General features: G+C 48.9%; 1 protein-coding gene across 3 annotated transcripts in view; it reads right to left on the bottom strand.

Moving 5' to 3' along the window:
* Positions 1 to 326: 326 nt before the first annotated feature.
* Positions 327 to 21,561, bottom strand: part of Ascc2 (activating signal cointegrator 1 complex subunit 2) — a 41,398-nt gene continuing 20,163 nt past the window's right edge. For all 3 annotated transcript variants that reach the window (XM_051200471.1, XM_051200472.1, XM_051200473.1), the window contains 13 exons: positions 21,446 to 21,558; positions 16,449 to 16,523; positions 14,855 to 14,962; positions 14,589 to 14,657; positions 14,330 to 14,404; positions 12,924 to 13,110; positions 11,432 to 11,646; positions 10,532 to 10,651; positions 4,645 to 4,738; positions 4,438 to 4,559; positions 3,880 to 3,976; positions 2,641 to 2,720; positions 327 to 683 (listed from right to left, as the gene is read on the bottom strand). In XM_051200471.1, the coding sequence (XP_051056428.1) occupies positions 512 to 683; positions 2,641 to 2,720; positions 3,880 to 3,976; positions 4,438 to 4,559; positions 4,645 to 4,738; positions 10,532 to 10,651; positions 11,432 to 11,646; positions 12,924 to 13,110; positions 14,330 to 14,404; positions 14,589 to 14,657; positions 14,855 to 14,962; positions 16,449 to 16,523; positions 21,446 to 21,558 (1,527 nt within the window). In that variant the 3' untranslated portion in view covers positions 327 to 511. The remainder of the gene's footprint in view (positions 684 to 2,640; positions 2,721 to 3,879; positions 3,977 to 4,437; positions 4,560 to 4,644; positions 4,739 to 10,531; positions 10,652 to 11,431; positions 11,647 to 12,923; positions 13,111 to 14,329; positions 14,405 to 14,588; positions 14,658 to 14,854; positions 14,963 to 16,448; positions 16,524 to 21,445; positions 21,559 to 21,561) is intronic.

The raw sequence follows: 21,561 nt of genomic DNA, 5'->3' as shown, positions 1-21,561 counted from the left end.
CACTGGTGACTTCCTTCCACAGGCACACAGAAAGGGCTGATGTGCTTGGGCTCACACAGCAAGGAAGAACAAGCAACATTAGGAGTGGCGCTGAGGGCAAGCACGGAGAGTCGACTGACAGAGAATGGGGGCCACTGTGCCTTCTTGTCTTTCAGGTGGCGGTGTCACTGAGGAATGAGAGAGGGAAAAGGCTGGAGCATGTCATGGGACATTGTTGAAAGGTCAGAAACTTTATTCACGGGCCTCTTGTTGCTTCTGAATATACAGGTCTCCTGCCATCCAGGACTTCCGTGAGGTGGTGTCTTGCTGCACAAAGTAAGGGACACCTTGGCTTTTCCTCCCCATCCTTTCCAGCCAGCACTGCTGGGAGACAGCCTGCTTGATGACACTGAGTCCCTGCACCAAGGGATAAGGCACTTTGTGTTCGATAGGAAGGCGCTCACGGCTGGCTGGCAGGTGAGGTATGGTGGTGGCCTTGCAAGGCCTCCTTCACCCAGGCAGCTTTGTGACCTCAGGATGGGATCATGCCTTTGCTTCTCTTCCGGTCAGCCATGGTTCTGCGGTTGTGGTTGGCTCTGGTTGCCTTCTTGGCTTCTTTCTTCCTCCGCTCCTGGGTGGTTTCTCGGCTTTGCCCATGACCCCGGGGGCTGCCAGTCACTGCTGCAGAGTTCTCAGGCCGGTACCTGAAGGAGCAACGCCCACCCCACAATGATGGGCATCAGTTGGAAGAGGCTCTGACAGGAAGACTTCCACAGTGCACTCTGGTGGCTACACTGAGGTCATACCCTGGCCCAGGCCAGTGGACTGGATGATGGGCTCTTCCCTCTGCCACCCACACCAGCTTCAATGCTCTACTTTTACACACCAGGTTCTAACCTGGTGGCCTCCAAAGGCCAAATGTGCTCACAGACCAGGCTGAGGTTCTCTGTAGCCCACCAGCCTCTGGGATCTACTCAGAGCATTACCTCAGGGGGATGTATGGAAGAAAATCACAACAGCTTTGCTCTGATCAATAACCTGTGACTCCCTGTTACCCTCAGAATGAAATCAAATGTCTCTTGGTGAGGTCACCTATGCCCAGAGCTTAGGATGGGACTGGACTTCTACCCCTGGCCCATGCTTCTTCTACTCTTGGCCCATTTGGCCAGTTTCTTTACTAAGAAAGAGGGGACCTGACCGCCATCTCAGGGATTCCTGCTAAGACCCTCTCTCTGAGAGTGTTTCTTGGACTTTTTACCCTAATAAAACTCCTCCCCACCTGCGCGGTGTGGCACACACCTTTAATCCCAGCACTCTGAGTTCCAGGCCAGCCTGGTCTACAGGACAGCCAACGCTGCACAGCGAGACCCTGTCTGTAAAAACAAAACTCCTCTTCCACACCTTTCCACCCCAAGGCCTTAGCTCAAGTGCCCTGTGTCCCACCATGACTCTTGTCCAAGGATGTGTTTTCCGCCTGGGCTCTTTTCATTCCACCAGGAGCCTTGCACACACTGCCATGCTGAGTGACAGACTTACACTGTGAAGTAATGATTACGGGTGCGGAACACAAAGCTGAGCCATCTGCGCTCAACCCTTTTTATTTGTTTCCGAGACAGACTCTCACTATGTACCCTTAGAACCAGAGGTCCTCTTGTGGAGTATTAGTTAAAGATGTGTTACATTCCTTTATCCTATTGAACATTTGTTTAATGATGTAAAGATGTGTGGATTCTTTTATGCTGCACTTGTTTAACTCTGTAGAGCTGTGTTATTTGCCTGTCTAAAACACCCGGATGGTTTAATAAAAAGAAGAACCACCAATGACTAGGCAGGACAGAGAAGTAGGTGGGGCTGGCACACAGAGAGAATAAACAGGAAAAGAAAAGACAGGAGGGAAAAATCAAGAAAAAGAGGCGTGGAGGATGGGGGGGGGGCACCCAGCTACCAAGCCAGACACAGAGTAAGAAGGTAAGAAAAGATGCACAGAAACAGAAAAAGCTCAAAGCCCAGAAAAGGTAGACAGGATAACTTAAAAATAGCTGGCTAGAAATAAGCCAGGCTACAGGCAGGCATTCATAAGAAAGAATGAATCCGTGTGATTCCTGTTTGGGACTGGGTGGTGGGCCTCCCAAAGGGTAAAGAACAAAACCAAACCCTCCTGCACCCTCTGTCCTTTGTCACCTGAGTACGGTGCTCACAGGCTCACACTGTGACGCTTGGCTTCCATGTGTGACAAGGTTTTGCTATGCTGCCCAGATTGGTTTTGAAATCTTGGTTCAGCTTTCCAAGTAGCTGAGACTACAGGCACACACTTTGATTGGCTTCCATCTTTGGGTGATACTTAATGCTGTATGACCTTTACTGAGTTATTTAACATCTCTGGGCCAAACCAGATGATGAAACTGATAGTAACAGTTACTTGCTAGAGCTAGACAAGAGCTAAGTACCCCAAAGTCCCCAGGGGCTGGACAGTGGGGGGTGCACACCTTTATTCCCAGAATTTGGGAGGTAGAAGCAGGCAGATCTCTGAGTTTGAGGCCAGCCTGGTCTATAGAGCTAGTTCAGGACAGCCAGGGCTAGAAACCCCCAGAGTTTCCTGCACAGTCAGCTTGGCTCCCCTGATGGGTCTCCTCCAGGTGAATTAGCCCCTCCAATGCTCACCCTTTCCTGGCGAGGAAGGCCAAGCGTCTGGCTTCAGCCTTTTCTCTCAGCACTGCAGGATCCTGGATGAAATGGTCCAGCTGTAGAAGGAAGAGAAGACAAAATCTTCAATCATGTGCTTTTCTATTCCCAGGGGCTGTGTGGATCCATGCTGGAAGGAACCCTGATGCATCAAACATGTGGGGATTGCTACCGCAGGTAGGGTGGGAAATCTTCAGGATTGAGCTAGCTTGTTGCCAGGTGAAGCTTCCTTTAGGGAGGGAAGAAGCTAAAGGGATATGAGGCAGGCTGTCGTGGTGAAAAGACCACAGTTGCCACACCAATGGGAGTGTGTGTGGCTTTGGCAGAGATGGCCAACAGGAAAGGACACAAAAGGCCACGAAAACTGACTAAGGCCCCAGGAGGCAGGCTTGCCCTGAAACTCGAAGGTCAGGGCTCACTCTGGTGCAGGTCAGGGCTATGTGAGAGCTCCCTTTGAGGACAGCTTTGTATGCTCAAGGTGTATGGTGGATCTGTGCAGGGGAAAGTTGGGACCTCAGGAAACAGGCAGGCTGACAAATAGCATATCTTAAAAATAAAATAAAATAAAAATCCAAAGGAGTGGCATTAGTGACATGGGAGATTCATATGCAAACCTGGACTTAGCACAGGTTAGGCAGAAGAGGGATGGAGCTAAGTGTCTGAGAGCCCTCCGGCAGGTCATGTACTTCCCATCACTTGGGCTAGTTCCCACCAGGGCCTCCATGCAGCCCTGGGAACGGCTGGCTTTGTCTCCTGTTGGGGGCTGACTGGCTACTGCCCTCAAATGGAACAAAATCACTTTTCTTTGGTTTTCTATGCTGAATTTCAAGTTAAGATTTCAGCTGAAGAAGTTTACCTGCTAAGACTGACTTTTCAGACCTACTAGGTCTAGATGACCTCAGAGCCTCAGGGCTCTAAGTCTTCACTAATTTTTAAGAACCGTTAGCCTGGGCACAGCAGCCCACATCTACCCTTCCTTCTTCCAGACCATAGCACCTAATGAATGACTCAGCTGTTCACAGACCCAGCCTCTAATCTGTCCCCTGGGAAGCCCCTGGGCAATGGAGTAGAGATCAATGCTAGCAGCTCTCCAAACAGTCTATGCTTGAAGGGACCCTCCCCAAACCAGCAGGGTCAGAGGCAGGAGAGACTGGAGGCAGTGTCTAATTTGCCCTTCAGAGCTGCATCTTTTTAATCTGCCACCTGCCCAGGATATACCTTGGGGGCCTCCTCTTCAACCTCCTCCGCTTCATATTCCTCCTCCTGTCCTTCTCCGGGCATTTTGGTTCTCAGCACCTGAGGGATGGTGAAGGGCCTGAGGGTTGAAAAAGAAAGTGAGATCAAAGACTGACTTGGAGAGTGGCCTCCTGCCTCCAGAGCAGGCTGGGGAGGTGCACTGTTCAGGAGGCCAGGGAACCCCCACAGGGGTTTTCAAACAGGCTTTGCTTTAGTCCCCAGATTCTTTAAAGGTCCCATGGTCTGATGTAGAGAGAGCAGGGGGTAGCTGAGCTGGGGCCCTAGGGATCCCCAGTCTTCTTGTTCATCAGGGAAGCCTCTGCTTTGATCTGCACAGGAGAATCCCTACAAGATTCTGCTAACAAAAATGTTCAGCACTTAGGAAAAAAACATGACTTGCTAAGATCAAAAAGAAAAATAAAAAAAAAGTTTCTGATTTGGTATGGGCTGGGGTGAAGGAGCAGAGGGTGGGGGTGGGAAATCCTGGCTGTGGGCTGAGTCCTGGCTTCCTGACACTAGTATGTCAACCTTACAACTCACCTGCGGCTGATGAGTTCATCATCAGAGTCTGCATCGTTGGCGCCCACCTGGTTGCCATCATATGTGTCATCATACTCATCCTCATAGTCATCAACCTGGTATTCTCCTGGCTGCAGTGGGACCTGCAACAGCAGACTCATAGGTCAGAGCAGCTGGGGGACTGCTGGATTTCCCACACCCAGCAGGGGCCCGGACTGGACAGCCTACCTCCTCCATTACCACACTGTACTGCTGGTAGCGATGCCACTGAGCCAACACAGCTTGCTTGTCATTCACCAGGCTTCTGGCGTTCTCCTCCTTCCTGGAGCCAGGGACAGCAGGGAGAGAGGGAGGACACCATCAAGTTCTGAAAGACTGCGGAGGGCAAAAGGTCCACAAAGATGCTGGGTTCACTTCTTTATACCTCAGACCCTGCTGAGGCCACATGCATTCTTTGTACTTAGCCCAGGAAAGCCTCAAGCTCTCTTCGGGGAAGCAAGAGGGGGGTCCAGCCTCTTCCTCTTTCCCCCTTCACTACTGCAGCTCCCATCCTGTTCTGCAGCTCCCATGCGAGAGAACCGTGGGAGGAGGAAAGTCTGGTAGTCCAACTGCTATCAGCTGTGTCGAAAGTGGGGACAGATGGCAGCGGTGGAGGGGAAGGGACACACCTGGCTCACCCTGAACTGTGTGCATCACGGTGTCGGCAGGGCCTCAGGCCTCTCACCATGGCTTTGCAAACCTGTAGAGAATCTTGGCTTGTCAGCCACATACACAGGCTCAAGGGATGTGGGTTGTTTGTTTGTTTGGTTTTGGATTTTGGGCCCTGCAGGGAAAATCAATTAGAGATGCCAGGCAACGAATCCAGCTTAGTGATGCTATCTGGTCTCTGGAATGTATCAAGAAGAAGAAGAAGGGGTCCGAGAAAAATAAAGTGAGACAGAACCGTGCAGACTCTGTGTAGACCTTCCAATGACTGGCTCTGGGTGGGTGGCCGGCATCTGGGTCTGTAGGGTGTCTGGGAGCAGGTTGGAACTGCAGTCTCAGTATGGTCAGTAAGGCTTTGCCGCCCTGTAACAATCTTTATTAAGGGCTTCTACGTGCCAGGCCAAGTTCTAAGGCTGAGCAGGGAAGAGATTCAGAAAGGGGTCAGGTATGTATCTGCACTCACAGTGGAATTGGGGGTGAAAGGCACAAAATATGCTGAATGGAGGTGGGCTACCACCTGACAGACAGAAGAGAGGGTGCCAGCGTGGGTCTGGAGGAAGGGGCAAGGAAACCCCATGACTGGAGGGTATTTGATTACATCAGGAGCCCACAATGAGACACAAAGGATGTTGTATTTGATTTAGATCTGAGAGAAACCTTAGGTAAACAGGAATCTTACTTGGCTGTGATGATTCATGCCTATAGCTCTAGGATATGAGAGTCTAGGGTAGGAGGAACTGCCAAGAGTTAAAGGTCAGCCTGGGCTACAGAGACCCCTGATTATGGTGGCAAAAGCCTATGATCCCAGAACTGAAGAGGAAGCAAGAGGATCGGGAGCTCAAGGTCAGCCTCAGCTACATGGTGGGCTAGAGGCCAGCTTAGACTACATGAGTCCTTGTCTTAAATAAAACAATTAAAAACAAACAAACAAGCAAAAAGACCAACCTAGGAATCCTTCCCAGACCTGTAACAGTGGCCTTGGTTTTACATCTGACTCTCCTTGCTAGTTTTGCAAAGAGGTAAAAAACTGAAAGGGACCCAAGCCTCCCCAGGAGGCTGGTACCACTGGTGAGAACACATTCACGCACTCAGCCATGCTTTCTGAGATGCCAGGTTCTGTGCAGGGTCCATGAAGAGGAGAGGTGTCGTCATTGTCTGGCAGCTCCCTGAGGCTCCTGGTTTCTGTCATCACTGGGCAGTGAAGGTGGGTAGTGTCTAGTTATGTGGCCTTTTGCAGGGCCAAATGGAGAAGTCACCCTTTATAGAGCCCCCCCCCCCCCGGGCCTTGGGAGAGGACAGGTCGCAGAGCCAGGGGCCTGGGCAGTCTGTCTAGGGCACTGCACTTTGCTTCCTTGACTGGATTTGGAGCCAAGACGAAAGAGGATCCCACACCAGCAGCTGGGAAAGATCCACTCATAAGCTAGGCCTTCACCCTCCTCTAGACACAGGCAACGGGCTCTCTCACTGCCTTTGAACTCGTGGCCTCCTAGGAAGTGGCAGCAAGGCTGGGAGCATGCCTGCTCTCCTGAAGCTCGTCGCCCTTTCTCTTCTCATCCACTCAACCCTGTTCTAGAAAGACTGGATTCAAACAGGTCCTTAGTGGCCTGGACAGACAACAAACATTCCAGGTGAGGAAGCTCTGGGACACACAAAGGCAGAGAAACCTGGCCAGCGTCACAGCTTCTAAGAGAAGGTTCAGGGCCTGACTTGGGTTTGCTCTGCACTTACTTTCTTTTTGTGTTTTTTTGAGACAGGGTTTCTCTGTGTAGCTTTTGTAGACCAGGCTGGCCTTGAACTCACAGAGATCCTCCTGCCTCTGCCTCCTGAGTGCTGGGATTAAAGGCATGTGCCACTACTGCTTGGCTTGCTCTACACTTTCTAAGCTGGGTGACTACATCAAGCCTCTAGCCTCATTAAATCATAGTTCCATGCATGATATGGACTGGAAAGATGGTTCAGTGGTTAAGAGCACTGGCTGTTCTTGTAAAGGACCCAGGCTCAATTGCCACTACTCACATGGGGGCTCACAACCATCTGTAACGTACGTATGTATGTATTTATTCTGTGAGTTCCAGGCCAGCCAGGGCAACACAGTGAGACCCTATCTCAAAACAAGACAAATAAAAAATCCCCTTAGTTTCTGCTAATGTATTCACTTCGCAGGGGTGAGCTGGGAACGAAATGAGATGATGTGTGAAGCTGAGCAGAGTGAGGCAGCAGCGTGCACGGCTGCAATGCCAGTGCTGGGGACGTAGTACAGGAAGACAATGAGTTCAGAGTCCTCTTAGGCTGCTTAGTGAGTCTGAGGCTCACTGGAGTTGCACTAGACTCTGTCTCAAACAGAAAACAACAATAAAACAAAACAACAAAACCAAGGGGGGAAAAAAAAAGACAAAAAAGATACAGACATGGACCAGCATTTGCTGTGCTCAAAAAATTGAATTCGGTTTCTTCTGTTTGTCAGTCTTACATGCTAGTGTACTCTGTGATTCTCCAAGAGGCAGACCAAACACAGACATACCTGGCCACAGAACCTTTGTGGAGGGGGACCTCTTATTGTCTTCTAGGGTTCTATAGAGCAGTCCAAAGGAGTTAGAGGACCACATGTTGTATACACCAAAGCTACCCTTCAGTCTAGGTACTCTCCTAACAGACTTTTTTTTCTCTTTTTACTTATTTTGAAATAGCTCACGATATAGCCCAGGTTGGCCTCAAGCTCTAAAACCTCCCATGTGCTGGGATTGTGTGAGCCAGGCCTAGTCCAGACTCAGGTTCAGATCGTTCTAGTTTTGCACTCCAAAGTCTGACCCAGTTTGTTGATGACACATGAGGAAAACATGGAAGCTTGTGGGCAAGCTTTGTTCTTTTCTAAAAGAGACAGGGACTGGGATAGTGGCACAAATGCAGAACACTGGCTGGGCATGTGCAAGGCCTGGGGTTCGGTCCCTAGCATTACGAAAACAAGACAAACAAAAGATAGAAGAAAGGCAAGAATACCTTATCTGGACTCCCTCTGGCATTATGATGTCTAGTAGCTGGAGTTTAAACAGCTGGAGCGCCCCCCACAAGTCCTCTAAGAACCCCTAAGCCAGGGTCCCAGAAGACAGAAAAGGCCCATCTTGTGCTTGTAACCAAATAAAAACTATAGAGTAATCTCCTCTGACCCCTATAGCTCTTTGCCTGTAAGGGAAGACCAGAGCCTACTTGTTACTAGAGCTGCCAAGCATGTTCCTCACATTCAATGCATATGTACACAGGTGTGATTTGCTTTGTGCTACTTGATTCTCCACCTGCTACCTTGCCCTTCCACCTTTCCCTGACTAGGTAGGTGTCCCTGTTGAACTCCTGGTGCACCTGCTTATTTGATGATCAGTCTTTCCCACGGTCTCTGCCCTTTGTGGGCAAAGCCAGGGTACCCTGTTCACCTTGTTTTCCTGGTGCCTTGAACAGGATCTCATGCTAGTAAAGCACTTAATAAATATTTGCTGAGTGGATAAATACTGAACCATGAATGAAGGCTTTACCTCTTTACAATCCTTGCCCTGGGCTGCCCAGCAGAGTGGGATTGGTAAACACTGGTCATCCAGTCTCTGTTGGCAGTCAGAGTGCCATGGAATTGGGACATAGCCTTCAGGACATCTGGCTGATGTCCAGCTCTTCTGATGACCTGGACAGCTGAGAGCATTCCACTGGCAAAAGCTTATAGGTGACCTCCAACTGGGTGGGGATGAGGAGTGACCTAGGTGAACCTACAGATGAATGTCAAGGGGAAACCTGTATCCAGAGAGGCTAAACTCTGTGGAGGGACTTACCAGGCAGGCTCCCTGCGCCTTCTGCTGGCCTGGGGGGAGGGGGAGGCTGTTTAGCTCTCCCGGACAGCAACCATCAATAGGAATAACAGTTCTGCCCGGGATCTAGGGAATGTCACGATTTGACTGATGAAGCAGTGTGCTAGGGCATCCTGTGCAGTCAGTCAGATGGCTTCAGAGTTGGCCTGTGCCTGCCGAGCCCACAGCCAGCAGGCTTCTGGCAGCATACAGCCCCAGGGAAGGGGAGCAGCCCTGGGGCCTAACTGAAGCAGCAATTGATGTTTCCGCTCAGGGCTCTTACCAGAACAAGGCCACAAGATTGACAGTCTCCTCCCTTCCCAGACCCTCTTGTCCCCACTATGATGGGGAGAGCAAAGGCTGCACTTGAACAGAGTCCCTGGATTTCTGGGTTCTATGAATCAATGTGACAACAGGACTTGGAAGCAGAATTACTAACTCCCTTGCCCCCATTCTTTACCTGGCTGTCATTCTTTCTGCCATCACCACTGATTCCAGTTTCTTCCCAGGGGAAACCTGGGAAGTATTTTATTTTTACTTAGTTGGAAGACAGGGTCTCCCTTAGATTAGAACACAGTATGCAGTTATGGAAAGGTTCTGAGGGTGTGAATTAAAGGCATGAGCTACCTACCATGCCCAACTTGGGTGACCTTTCTAAAACACAAAATTCATGAGTTCATGGGACCTTTACACTGGCTTTGAAGCCACTGTTGTTTTTGCTCACTCAGCTTGGGAAGTTCCCTCCCTGCTCTGCAGAGCCACCCTACACACCCTTCAGCTCTCCGTCACTTTCTCAGGGGAGCCCTCCTGTCTAGGTTGATGGCCCTAGCAAAGGCCCAGGAGGCTGCTCACTATTGTGCTTGTTTGATGAGCTGAATAATGCATATTTCACATGGATGTAGGCAGTGTCTGCTTTACTTCCCACTACAGCTCCTGTACTAAATTAATCCAGGGCAATAAGCACCAGGCAAATATTTGTTGAATGAATGAATAGGTCATGAATGGATTACAATGCTGAAAAAGTAGGAAGAAGAGAAACTAAAAGTAAAAGAAAGTTTTAAAACAGAATTCTTTCATCTTTGGAAAAAACTTACTCACTATACTTAATTATCTTGTTTTGTCACAGCCTGGAGATAATCATGTCAAAAAATGGCTTCTAGGAAGCACTGACTAGCTCCACGCCCAAAGAGGCAACAGTCCACACATTAAAAGACGTAGTAGAAGAGACAAGGGGACAGATTTGACCCTCTGGACTTTTACCACTTACGAGGTGTCACTAACAGTCACCCCACACAAAGCTGGACTTAAGGCACATCATTAAAGATTCTGCTTTTATAGGCCACCAGTGCACAAGGCTAGGCCTCAGGGGGACCCCTGAAGGGCTGGAGAGATGGCTGCTCTTACAGAGGACCCAGGTTTGGGCCCTACATGCCAGCTCACCATTGCCTGTAATTCGAGTCCCAGGCAATTTTCTGGGTGCACACATACATGGAGGCAGAGCATTTGCCCATCAAGAAGGGCCTTTGCTTTCTCTCCGTACCTCCAGAGCTGGGATGCAGAACCCTGTGTCCTGCTAGACTCACCTCCTGCCCTTGTGCACTCGGCTCAGGTCCACTGAGTCCCTGCTGAACACATCAAACTCATCATTCTGGAAGACGTTGTGACGAGATGTCAGCAGGGGTGTAGGGTCCGGCTTCACCTGTCTGGAAAGCACAAGACAGAAATCAATTGAAAGAGCCCTGCTGGTTGACATCTACTTGTGTCCCAAACCCCACTGGGTTCTCCCCATCATATTGTCCACTCCATCCCAAAGCCATGCCTAGGACATAAGTTAAGCCCTTTAACGGGGAGCCTTCAATTAGGTTTTACTTAACCTGGCCCCTGTCAAGAACCCACAGCCACACCTCACCCTCATTCCCTGTGTGCCATGCATACCAGTGTTCTATGGCCCTATGAGGCAGAGTTATAGGTCGCTCAACCTCTTTTTCTGGGGGTGTGTGGGGGGGTGAAGAACAGTTGTATTTGCTTTTGGTAGAGGAATGTGATATACAACCTCACACAAGCTAAGCCCATGCTCTACCACTGAGCTCCACCCTCAGCTCCTAATCTACCTCCCTGTGTGTCTTAGCACTGTCGTGCTTAAAATGGAACACAAACAGGCTGAGGAATGTGTCTAAGGGCACAGAGCTAACTTCATTTATTTCTCTCGTAAACATCATTTGTTCGTGGAAGCAGCATCCACTGTGCCCTTGTACTTGCTGTCTCCTGAGGCTTTCAGGATGGCACTGGCCACAACCATGAGGTTCAGTGCAGAGAAAGTGAGTGGCTGCCCTAACTCAGAAACTGGGGCTGTACTAAGAGCGAGGCAGGTCTGGACCTGGGGTGCACTAGCTCGAGCTGCTGAAAGCACTGCTGTCCCCCCCCCCAGTCTAGGGGGGAGAAGGGGGCCCTGCCTTCAGGACCTCTTCCCATCTCTCTCTCACCGGTCTAGGCTGCGGTCCAGCTGGCGGAGTTCGGGGGCCAGCCGATCCTCCAGGATGTTGTTGATCACCTGCTCGGAATCATAGCTGTAGTGCTCCAGGCAGGCCAGGATGAAGCCCTCCCCAAGGTCTGGCAGCAGGTCTTTCACTTGGGAGATGAGGGAGTCTAGTTCCACACCACACACAGTCGGGGCCAGCGCAGCTGCTGCACCCATGCACTACAATGCAAGCCAGGGTGATGGAGGAGAGACAAGGCAGTCAACTGAAAGGGTGAGTCTAACAGCGCTGCATTTGTCATCAGGGGCCCTGGCCTTCTCCCTCCTAGCTGTAGACCTTTTGTCAAGTGACTTAAATTTGAGCCCCTAATTTTTCATTTGGGAACTGGGGAGCTCTATGACTTCCTAGGTGAGTTATGCCCTCCCTCTGTGATTTGGGGCACTGTATGTGAACTGTTCCCACCTTATGAAATAGACAAGATATCATTGATCTCATGGATTATTTCAAATGGTTCAATGAAGAAGAGCACCTGGTATGCAGGAGGCTTTCCACAGATAGTCATGTGTTAATGGTCAAGGTCCTTGCCCAGCTCTACCAAGGGGACTGATTGCCTTTAAAGGGCAAGAACAACTACCAGTGGGACCATGTGGACATGTCCCTTAAGTAACGTTCTTTTCAGTAGGAGATTTCATTTCACATACTGCCCAATGTGGCTTCATTTTATAATGCGTTTTAAGGAGATGGGCTGGAGATATAGCTCAGTGGTAGAATGCTTGCATAGCACCAGCAAGGACCTGGTTCGATTCCAACACTAGAACATCATGATGATCACAAGGATGAGAAGCTGCCTAATAGGGAAGAACGGATCAGGGTCTAACAGGAAGAATAGCAGCATTTGCCACTGGGTATTGAGGACCAGCTAGAATCAAGTGTACCACATAGCCCAGGAACCCCACTAACCTCATGGAAGCAGGGACTGCACTTATCTCTATGTACAGAGGAGCAACCACACTCAACACAAGAGATATGCCGCACACAGCAGACCAGACTAGCACGGAGCAGCTAGCCCTGAGATGGTGTGGTCTCCATGCTTGTACCACACAGGGACAAGTCCTGGGCTCCATGGCCCTTCCACACAGACTCAGCTGACCTGGGAAAAGCAGGGACAGGAAGCACTAGGTCCAGGGCACCGAGCTTCGCTGCCACCAGAGGAGCTCCACCTTACTCGGTGTGGGAGGGGCTGGGGGCCGGGGACTGGGGAAGGATTCCACAAGCAAAAGCTTCACCTCCTCATTTCACAGAGACAAAAGAGCTGGGCATGGTAGTGCACGCCTGCAAACCCAGCAGTTGGAGGATTGCTGTGAGCTCAAAGCTAGCCTGGACCATTGCATAAGATATCTTGTTTGAAAATGAGAGAGAAAGAGAGACTTATCTCTCAAGAGGTAGCCAAGAAGGCTAAGGAATCAGGGGTCAGGGGCAGGAACTCCCAGATACACACCTCCTCATCCTCCTCTGAGTTCTCCAGCTGCGAAGGCATCTCAGTGACTGGCTTCACTGTCATTGTGACACCATTATTAGGATCCTTGGCCCTTGATGGGTCTTTAATGTCCTTGGTTTTCTGTCTGTCCACCCCTTCCCATGCACTTTCCACAGCCTGCAGGATGTAGGCAGTCCGGGTCTCATCCCTATGAAGCAGTGTTAAGGGCTCGCTTACTCAGGACCCACCTCCCCAGATCTGGGTAGTTTGACTTCTCACTCCCTCCCTGTCCAGCATCTGACCATGTGCTTTTTCCCAAGGACTTGCTGGCCTGCCCAGTGCGTGTCACATGGAACAGCATGCCAGACACTAGCCCAGCAGAGCAGCTCTGAGCAGACAGGGCTGTGGATTTCATTCAGTGTCCCAGAATTTTAGCTTACTCTTTTGCTCTGATATTCAGGAGGGCCAACAGTACTTTCACTGGACTTTCTGCCCACAAGGCTGAGGGTATTCTGAAAAGGCTGAGGGCCTACTTGAGGGCCTTGAGGCAGGACTGAACCTGATGCAGCAACAGAAATGGGCCAAAGGCCAGCTCCTCCCTAGCCCACCTTTCTCTCTGACACCCTGGGCATTGGGCGAGAAATCTCAGTTGCGCCACACCCTTGTTCTACTCTTATTCCAAACCCTCATGATCCATGCAGCGAGGCCTGTAGTAGCCATCTCTGCCTCTAGTGGTCCCAGGCCAGTCATTCTCCTCCCAAAGCCAATTGGAGCCTTTCCAGAGTATCAACCGCCCAGGCCACTCTGCTTCCCCGACTCCCATGCTTGCCAGCCGTAGCATATAGCCCAACTTCTCCACAAGCCTCACACAAGGGCCCTGAATTGTCATCAACTCCAGCTCACTTGCCACATCCCCAGCAGACATTCCTGCCCACTGCTATGTACACAGTGACACATGATCAGAAGACCCCTTTGTCAGCTCTCTTTGCCCTCCCAACCCCTGCAAACACTCTTGTCCTCAACCTAAGTTTGGACCAGGCCATCTCTTCTTACTTGTTCTATTTTTGGCTTGGGTATTTTCCTCTGGTGCCCACCCTGAGTACTGCTATGTGAGGTGTAGTCCTACTTCTCATTTGACACATCTTAACTGTCCGTTCACTTGTCCCCATCTCCTACAATGGGGTTCAGGTTTCTAGAGTACAACTTGAATACACAGACCCAGACCCTCAGAGCACACCTAAAGAGAGCAGCCTTTCCCTTGCCCCAGGCTTCAGAGCAGTTGTCACTTCTAGAAAGAGAGAACTGGGACCTTGTTAGACTTCTTGATGTGAGTGCTCTGGGGGGGGGGTCATCTTCTGCCCCTCTGGGCCCCAGCATGCCATGTCTGATCTAGTCAGGCCTTGGCCCGGTGAGCTGTAGTAGGATACAAGGCTGATGAAGCCTGCTGTAGCAAGCTGATGTCTTCAGCAATAGGGAAGAATGAGTCATAGTCCCGGAGGAATCTGCAGGGTAGAGTACAGAAAAGAAAGTCAGGGTTGGGACCATAGCAACATGTACTCTGGCAGGTCACTCCGTGTCTGCTACCCAACCACAGGTTCCAGAACCTCCATTCCATGCAAGTATATATTAGTGGCTCCACTGTGCAAGGCATCATGGGACTGGAGAGAGGGGCTCAGCCCCACGCACCTCTTTTCCTGCAGCAAGGAGCTGAAGATCTGAAGGAATTCTTCAATGAAGCCTTGAATGTTGTCACAGCTAGGATAGGACATGAGGGAAGATGAGCTCATGCAGTGTAGGATGACTTGCAAATCCCTAGATGCTCACCCTACCCCTCTGTAGTCTCTGGGCAGATGGAGAAAGGCATTTTTCTGGTTTCCCGATATGTTTGGCAGAGTAAGAAAGGAGAGGTGATGACAAGCGCCTGCTATGTGTAGAGGCTCCTTGAAGCTTACCTGCTCTCTAGAATGGGAAGGAGGCAGATCTGGTTCAGGATGATGTGAAACACCTCCATTAGCTTTTTCTTGGAATGGGAGAGCCTCTGCCACATGTCACCTAGCAGCCTTTGATGGCCAGAGAGAAATAAACGTATGAGATGAAAGGAACCATGGAACTTCTTCCTAGCAGTTGCAGATGCTTGCCCACAGCTACAGTAGTCTTAAAGGTCACTGATAGGAGCAGCTGACAAAAGGGGGGTAGCCAGCTGGCTCCAGACCACTTCAGTGAAACAGAGGGCCAGGAACAGCAAGGTCAGTCACCAAGAGCTTGAAGCAATTGCTGAGCTTACATACAGGGACCAGCTATGATCTGCCAGGATTTGGGAGACACTGAAATAATGGATTTAGTGGTCAGAAGGACTCTCAGACAATTCTCACAAGGTGGCCTGTAGCAAGCCAATGTACAATTCATGTTTAAATCTCTATTTGTGCAGTATATGATGACTAACGCAGACTAACCAGTCAATGTGTAGAGAATGATAGACCACAGAATGCTAAGCCCCAAATGGTACATCTGCATCAAACCCCTTCTCCCAAGGTCAGAGGTCATTGCAGAAGAAGGGGTGGAAAGATCGTAAGAGACAGAGGCTGTGGGTGGCTACAAGAGTGTTTTCTGACCCAGCAGGATAGCTGCACATAGAAACTCACAGCAGCTGTGACAAAATGAGCAAGGCATGTGCAAACTCAAACCAGCCCAAATCCCAGTATGGAGGGGGAGGGTGGGCACAAAGTCCTACCCCTAGCTGAGGAGCTTTGGCAACTGACAGCTACTGGGAGAGAAATGAGTCAGTTTTCGTTAAAGGTGTGGCCCCAGTAGGTTGAGCACACCACAGAGGATGGCCACATATCCAAGAGTATATGGGCAGCCCAGATTTGACTTGGTATGTTAAGAGAAAGAAAGAAGAGAAGAAAGGAAGGAAAGGAAGGAAGAAAGTTGGGTAGGTAGGGAAGGAGAAGTGAATCCGGGAAGAGTTGGGGGGGGGGGCAAATATGATCAAAATATAGTATATGAAATTCTCAAAGACCTAAATAAATATTTTTTAAAGCAAGTAAACAATAAATCTCTACTTGCCAAAGTATTTCTCTTTAGATCCTTACAAAGCATGTTTTTTTTTTTTTTTTTTAAACAATCTTCTTTGGGTGGCAGTGGTACTTGTCTTTAGTCCCAGCACTCTGGAGGCAGAGGCTGGAGCTCTTTCAGTTTGAGGCCAGCCTGGTCTACAAAGTGAGTTCCAGTACATCCAGGGATACACAGAGAAACCCTGTGTTGAACCCTCCTCCCCCCCCCCCCCCCGACCCTGCACACACAAACAAAACAATCTTTAAGGTCTGAGGTGTGCTCAGCATGCACAAGGCCAAGGGTTCAATCCTCAGCACACAAAACAGAAAGTAAAATTCAAACCTCAGAGCGCTGGAAGAGCGCCAAGCCCGGAACTAAGAGCCCAAGCTACCACAGTCCTTGGTCCCCCCTTTGCCCTAGCAGTGAGGATGCTACAGCCTGTGCTCAGGCTTCCCTTCCCACACAACATTCTTAGTTTTGTCCCTGCCTCACTTGCTGTCTTCAAGTCTCCTCTTCTTAATTGCAGACTCCATTTCAGGAACTGCCATCTCATAAAAGGAAGCTAGTCTGCAGAAGTAAACATGGGGAAAAGGCCACATTATTCATAAACACCACATTTTGGTGGAAAACAAAGCCATCCCAAAGGAGCAAAAAGGTTCATTTATTTATCCCATAAATCCATAACGTGCATGTTCTTGTGTGTGTGGAAGCCACACGCTAACTTCAGTGTGAGCTTCAGGAAAGCAGCCCTGATGCTCACCAATCAGGATAGGCTGACTGTCAGAGGGCCCTAGCACTGGTACTGCACTGAGTACCACCACACCCTACATTTGTACATGGGTCTTGAAGGGATCAAACTTGGGCCCTCACTCTGCCTTACTAAATCAACCCCCTGCCCCCATCCCATCCTATACCTACTTTCTGGGGCTACCCCGGGGCTTTCCTGAGCCCACAACAGAATGATGTACTGTGCTGCTCCATCATGAAGTGACCACGGCTGTGTCTATTCCACCAAAGTGACCGGAGGGCTACACAGTACTCCCTGGGTTTATGGGACAATCTTCCTTCTTACTCAAAATTTGCCAGTTCTAGGAGCCCAAAATGCCTAGTTACCAACAATCTTTCTCACTCTGGTTCTAAGATATAAAGAAGTATTTTTTTGTTTTGTTTTGTTTTGTTCTTTTGCATGATCTGGAATCTCTACAAATGGTTTACATGTGACAATATCAACACAATGTATTTATTCAGAAAAGGCTAAATGTGTTCAGGACTTACATGTACGTATCATACACTCTACATTTGTTTTATGACAGTTAGCTTAACTATGAGTCTTTTTGTTGTTGTTGTTGTTTTGCTTTTTGAAGCAGGATTTCTTTGTGAAGCCCTGGCTGTCCTAGAACTCACTCTGTAGTTCAGGCTGACCTTGAACTCACAGAGTTCCCCCTGCTTCTGTCTCCTAAGTACTAGGATTAAAGGCCCAACAATTATAACTCTTAAAAAAAAAGATTTTAATTATGTGTGTGTGTCTATTTGGCAGTTGGTATGTAGACATGAGTACAGATGCCAACAGAAGCCAGAAAAAGGTGCTGTCCCTTGCAGTTGGAGTTACAGATGGTTGTGAGGTGCCTGATATGAGTGCTGGGAATTGAACTTAGTACCTTAACCACTGGGCCATCTTTTCAGCCTATTTTCTACAACTCTTAACAAAAGTTTATAAACTAGATGTGGTCCATGCTTGTAATTCTAGCATTTGGGAAGCTGAGGCAGGATGATAGCAAGTTGGAAGACCATACAGCAAGACCCTGTCTCAATAGCAAAAGAATTAAAAATTATACACACACACAGGGCTGGAAGGGTAGCTTAGTGATTAAGAACAATTGTCGCTCTTCCAGAGGACTAGAGTTTGGGTCCTAACACCCACACGGTGACTCACAACCATCTGTAACTCCAGTTCCAGGATAGCTGATGCCCTCTTCTGAATTCCACAGACATTAGGCATGCACATGCTACACATACATGCATGCAGGCAAACCATTCACACAAATAAAATAAACCTAAATTTTTCTAAAAAAAATCATACACACATACATTATGAGTTTCAGCACAGTTACACATGACTATACTTGCAGCTAATTGGGAGGCGGAGGCAGGAAGATGGCTTGAGCCCAGGAGTTTTAGACTAGTAATAGGTGAGCAACACAGGGAAGCAGCTGTCCTTTTCCTCCTGTATCTCTTCCCCTCCCTGTCCTCAAACCCTGTACCATTCCAGGCCTACCTCCCCACTGTGTACTTCCCGGCTATACTTAACCACAGGATTCTTCCTTCCAGGGGCCAAATTCACTGCACACTGAACATGCTGCCCTGATAACTGACTGAGAGTTGCTGCTTTTCTATGATGGAATTCTTCCTCCAAACATCTTGTGTCCCAGAGTCAGAGATGCACTTAAGTGCCCAGTGTAGCGCTCACAGTGCTTGCAGGTGCTCTGTGAGCATGTCACATCCGTTGGCTGGCTTTCTGCAACGTCTGCCTCACTGCAGCACTGCATGTGGCAGAAACAGCTAAGCCAAAAGAGACAGGTCCTACTAGACACAGCATCAGCAGAGGCCAGAGAGGGCAGTTTGGCCCAAGCTGATTCAACACTTGCCAGGCTGTGTTGTTGGTGGGTAAACCAGAACAACCCCCATGGAAGGTGATTTGGCAAGATATGGGAGAATTAAAGATGCACATACCATCTGTCCCTGAATTTCTACTTCTAGGAATTAATCCTCAAATATGCTTGCAAAGGTACAAAAGGATGTATGTACAATGTTATTTATTTTGAAATAGCAAATAACTGGGAAAAAAGCCACAGAAACAATAACCTGTCTCTGGTGTCCAGTATGCCAGATGCACAGTACTACCCTGTCACTCTGAAGGCACTGAGCCATCTCCCCCAGCCCCAGCTCAGTGGTAGGGTTCCTACTGAGCATTTATAAAGCCTTGGTTCCAGGCCCATCCCTGCAAAAGCAAAGGGAGGGGAAGGTATACTGTGCATATTTTCCTATACTGCATATCTCTGGAAAATCCCACCCAAACTTTGGCAGTGTTGACACGTGAGGAAAAGAACCATAAGAGGGGGTGGGAGACAGTTCATCATATATTTCACGTTTTTAAGTTATTTGCGTGTGTGAGACATATGTGAGGGTGCCCAGAGGCCAGAAGACCTGGCGCTGGTGGTATAAGCAGTCGTGAGCCTCAGACAGGGGTGCTGGGAAATGAGCTCTCCTTTTTGGAAGAAAGAACCTGCTCTTAATTGCTGAGCCATCTCTCCAGTCGCTATTTTACACTTTTTGAGCTCTGTCAAAGTGAAAGTACTACTGACTCATGACTCAAGAGCATAAGCTGCGCACTGGATGAGTGGATGGGAGAGGGAAATGGAGGAAGCTGTTCTGAGCCGGCCACGTGAAAGAGCTCTCTGGGTAAGTGTGGCCCTTAACCCAGAGCTGTGGGAACTGGGCTTGCGTGTGTGTGGGTGTCGCTAGCAGCACAGGCTGTAACAGGCTGGGCCAGCTGCAGGCTAAGCATGAGTCAAAGGCAGAGTCACTTCCAAAGCGCAACCCTTTCTTCCCCATACTCCAAGATGGGTGGGGACTCGTGCTTCCGCGTCTCTTGCAGGAAAAATCTGCTCTTCCAAAGCTTCCTCCCTCGGAGGCCATCTGTGCTTACTGGGAGAGATGCTTGGACAAAATGAGAAAAATGCAAACAGGCAGAGTATAAAAATGCCAAGAGCAGTGTAATTCCTAAGAATGATTTCACAGTTTCTGGCTTTCTATCTTTTCTACATTTCCACATGCTCTTTTATCATACTGAAATACCTTTCCTCCCTAAAGTGGACAACTACAGCCCTATCCCAAGCCCTTTCTTCTCTGGAGAATATTAGTTGGCACTTTATTTTAATGATCCCTGTGAAGCTGATCAACTCTAAGGTCTGACTCTCATAAACAGAGGAGACCAAAGAGGAGTCAGAGGAACAGCTGCCATCTCTGGCACATGTCAGAGCTAGATAAATGTTTTGCTGAATGGGTGAGTAAATGCCAAAATGGACAGATAGATAGGTGGGAAAATGGGATTGGGCAGCTCCCAGAAGCTGCTGCAAATGGTTGGGAGAGATGCCTGGCAAGAACAACAGTTACAGGCCACTGGGAATGGGCCAGTACTTCTTGTTGCCAGTCAATATGCAGGCTGCTGGTTCTTTCACACCAGCCTGGGAATGTCCAAGCCCATGCTCCCCACCTTCTCACTGCACAGGAAGATCTCATGATGCTAACTAGGCAGTCTCCCTCTCTGCCATAAATTCCTCTGAGTTCTTCTCCATCTTAGCACAAGCTTTGCAAGAACTCTCCAATGGTTCCCACTAACTACAGAATAAAGACCCAACTCCTGCCAGGATTTCAACATTCTTCACACTCTGGCACCAAACAGTGAATCCCTCATTTTTTTTACTGCCAACTCCTTTTCCTGTTGTCCTGGTTTTTTTGTTGATGTTGTTTTGTTTTGTTCTATTATTGTTTTTGAGGCAGGGTCTCTTTATGTAGCCCTGGAGGTCCTGGAACTCGCTATGTAGACCAGACTGGTCATGATTTCACAGAGACCTACCTGCTTCTGCCTCGCGAGTTCTGGGATAAAAGGCGTGCACCACTACACCTGGTGGTTAGTCTGTGCTTTTTGTACATTTCACATCCGCTTCAACACCCTTGTGTCAGCATAACCTTTCTGTCTAGGACATTCTGATCCCTTTTCTTCTCCTTAGATTCTGAGACCACATCTAGTTATGCTGACTAGACTAGCCTCAAATCCTGGAGCTTGAGTGGCCCTCCTGCCTTAGCCTCTTGAGGAGCTGAGATGAAGGAACAGCCAGTGTGTCCAGCTTTTTGCTCAGTATTCAAGGCTGTTTTTAGGAGTCTTCCTCCTGTACACGCTTGCACAGAGGAACACCTTTGATGCTTCCTCATTATGTTAGTTCTTACTGGCTGTCACTCTGTGCTCCATGATAAGACACACAAAATAAGACAGACTTAAAACTGCCATCTTCTTTCTGTGGGTTTTCCCCCTTCTTGTTTTATTCTTAACCAAAATTGGGAGAGCTCCTCTCAGCATGAGTCTTATCTGTGTTTCTCATTGTGTGTCTCCACAATGTGGAAGATGGACTGGTATATTCTTTTCCTTTTAATGATTTATTTATTTTAATTTTATGTGCATTGGTGTTTTGCCTGAATGTATATCTGTGTGAGGGTGTCAGATCCTCTGGAGGTGGAGTTATAGACAGCCATGAACTGCCATGTGGGTGCTGGGAATTGAACCCAAGTCCTCTGTTACAGTAGCCAGTGCTCTTAATCACAGGGCAATCTCTCCTGCCCCTGGACTGGTATATTCTAAGGAACAAGTCAATAGGTATGTGTGTGATGCACGGACCAGACCCCTACTTTAACAGGCAGAAGTCCCACTATACCTGTAACAAAATTCATGTTTCTGGAAGGTTTGGCAGGCCAAAGGGAAGATATCCAGAAAGGCCCAGAGTGTGGTACAGGTATCACATAGGTAGAGGACAATGTCCTTTAATTCCTG

Source organism: Phodopus roborovskii, unplaced genomic scaffold (assembly GCF_943737965.1).
Source record: "Phodopus roborovskii unplaced genomic scaffold, PHOROB, whole genome shotgun sequence".
In the NCBI taxonomy this organism is placed as follows: domain Eukaryota; kingdom Metazoa; phylum Chordata; class Mammalia; order Rodentia; family Cricetidae; genus Phodopus; species Phodopus roborovskii.
Note: the sequence above shows the minus strand (reverse complement) of the source record. Positions and strands in the feature narration are given on the sequence as shown.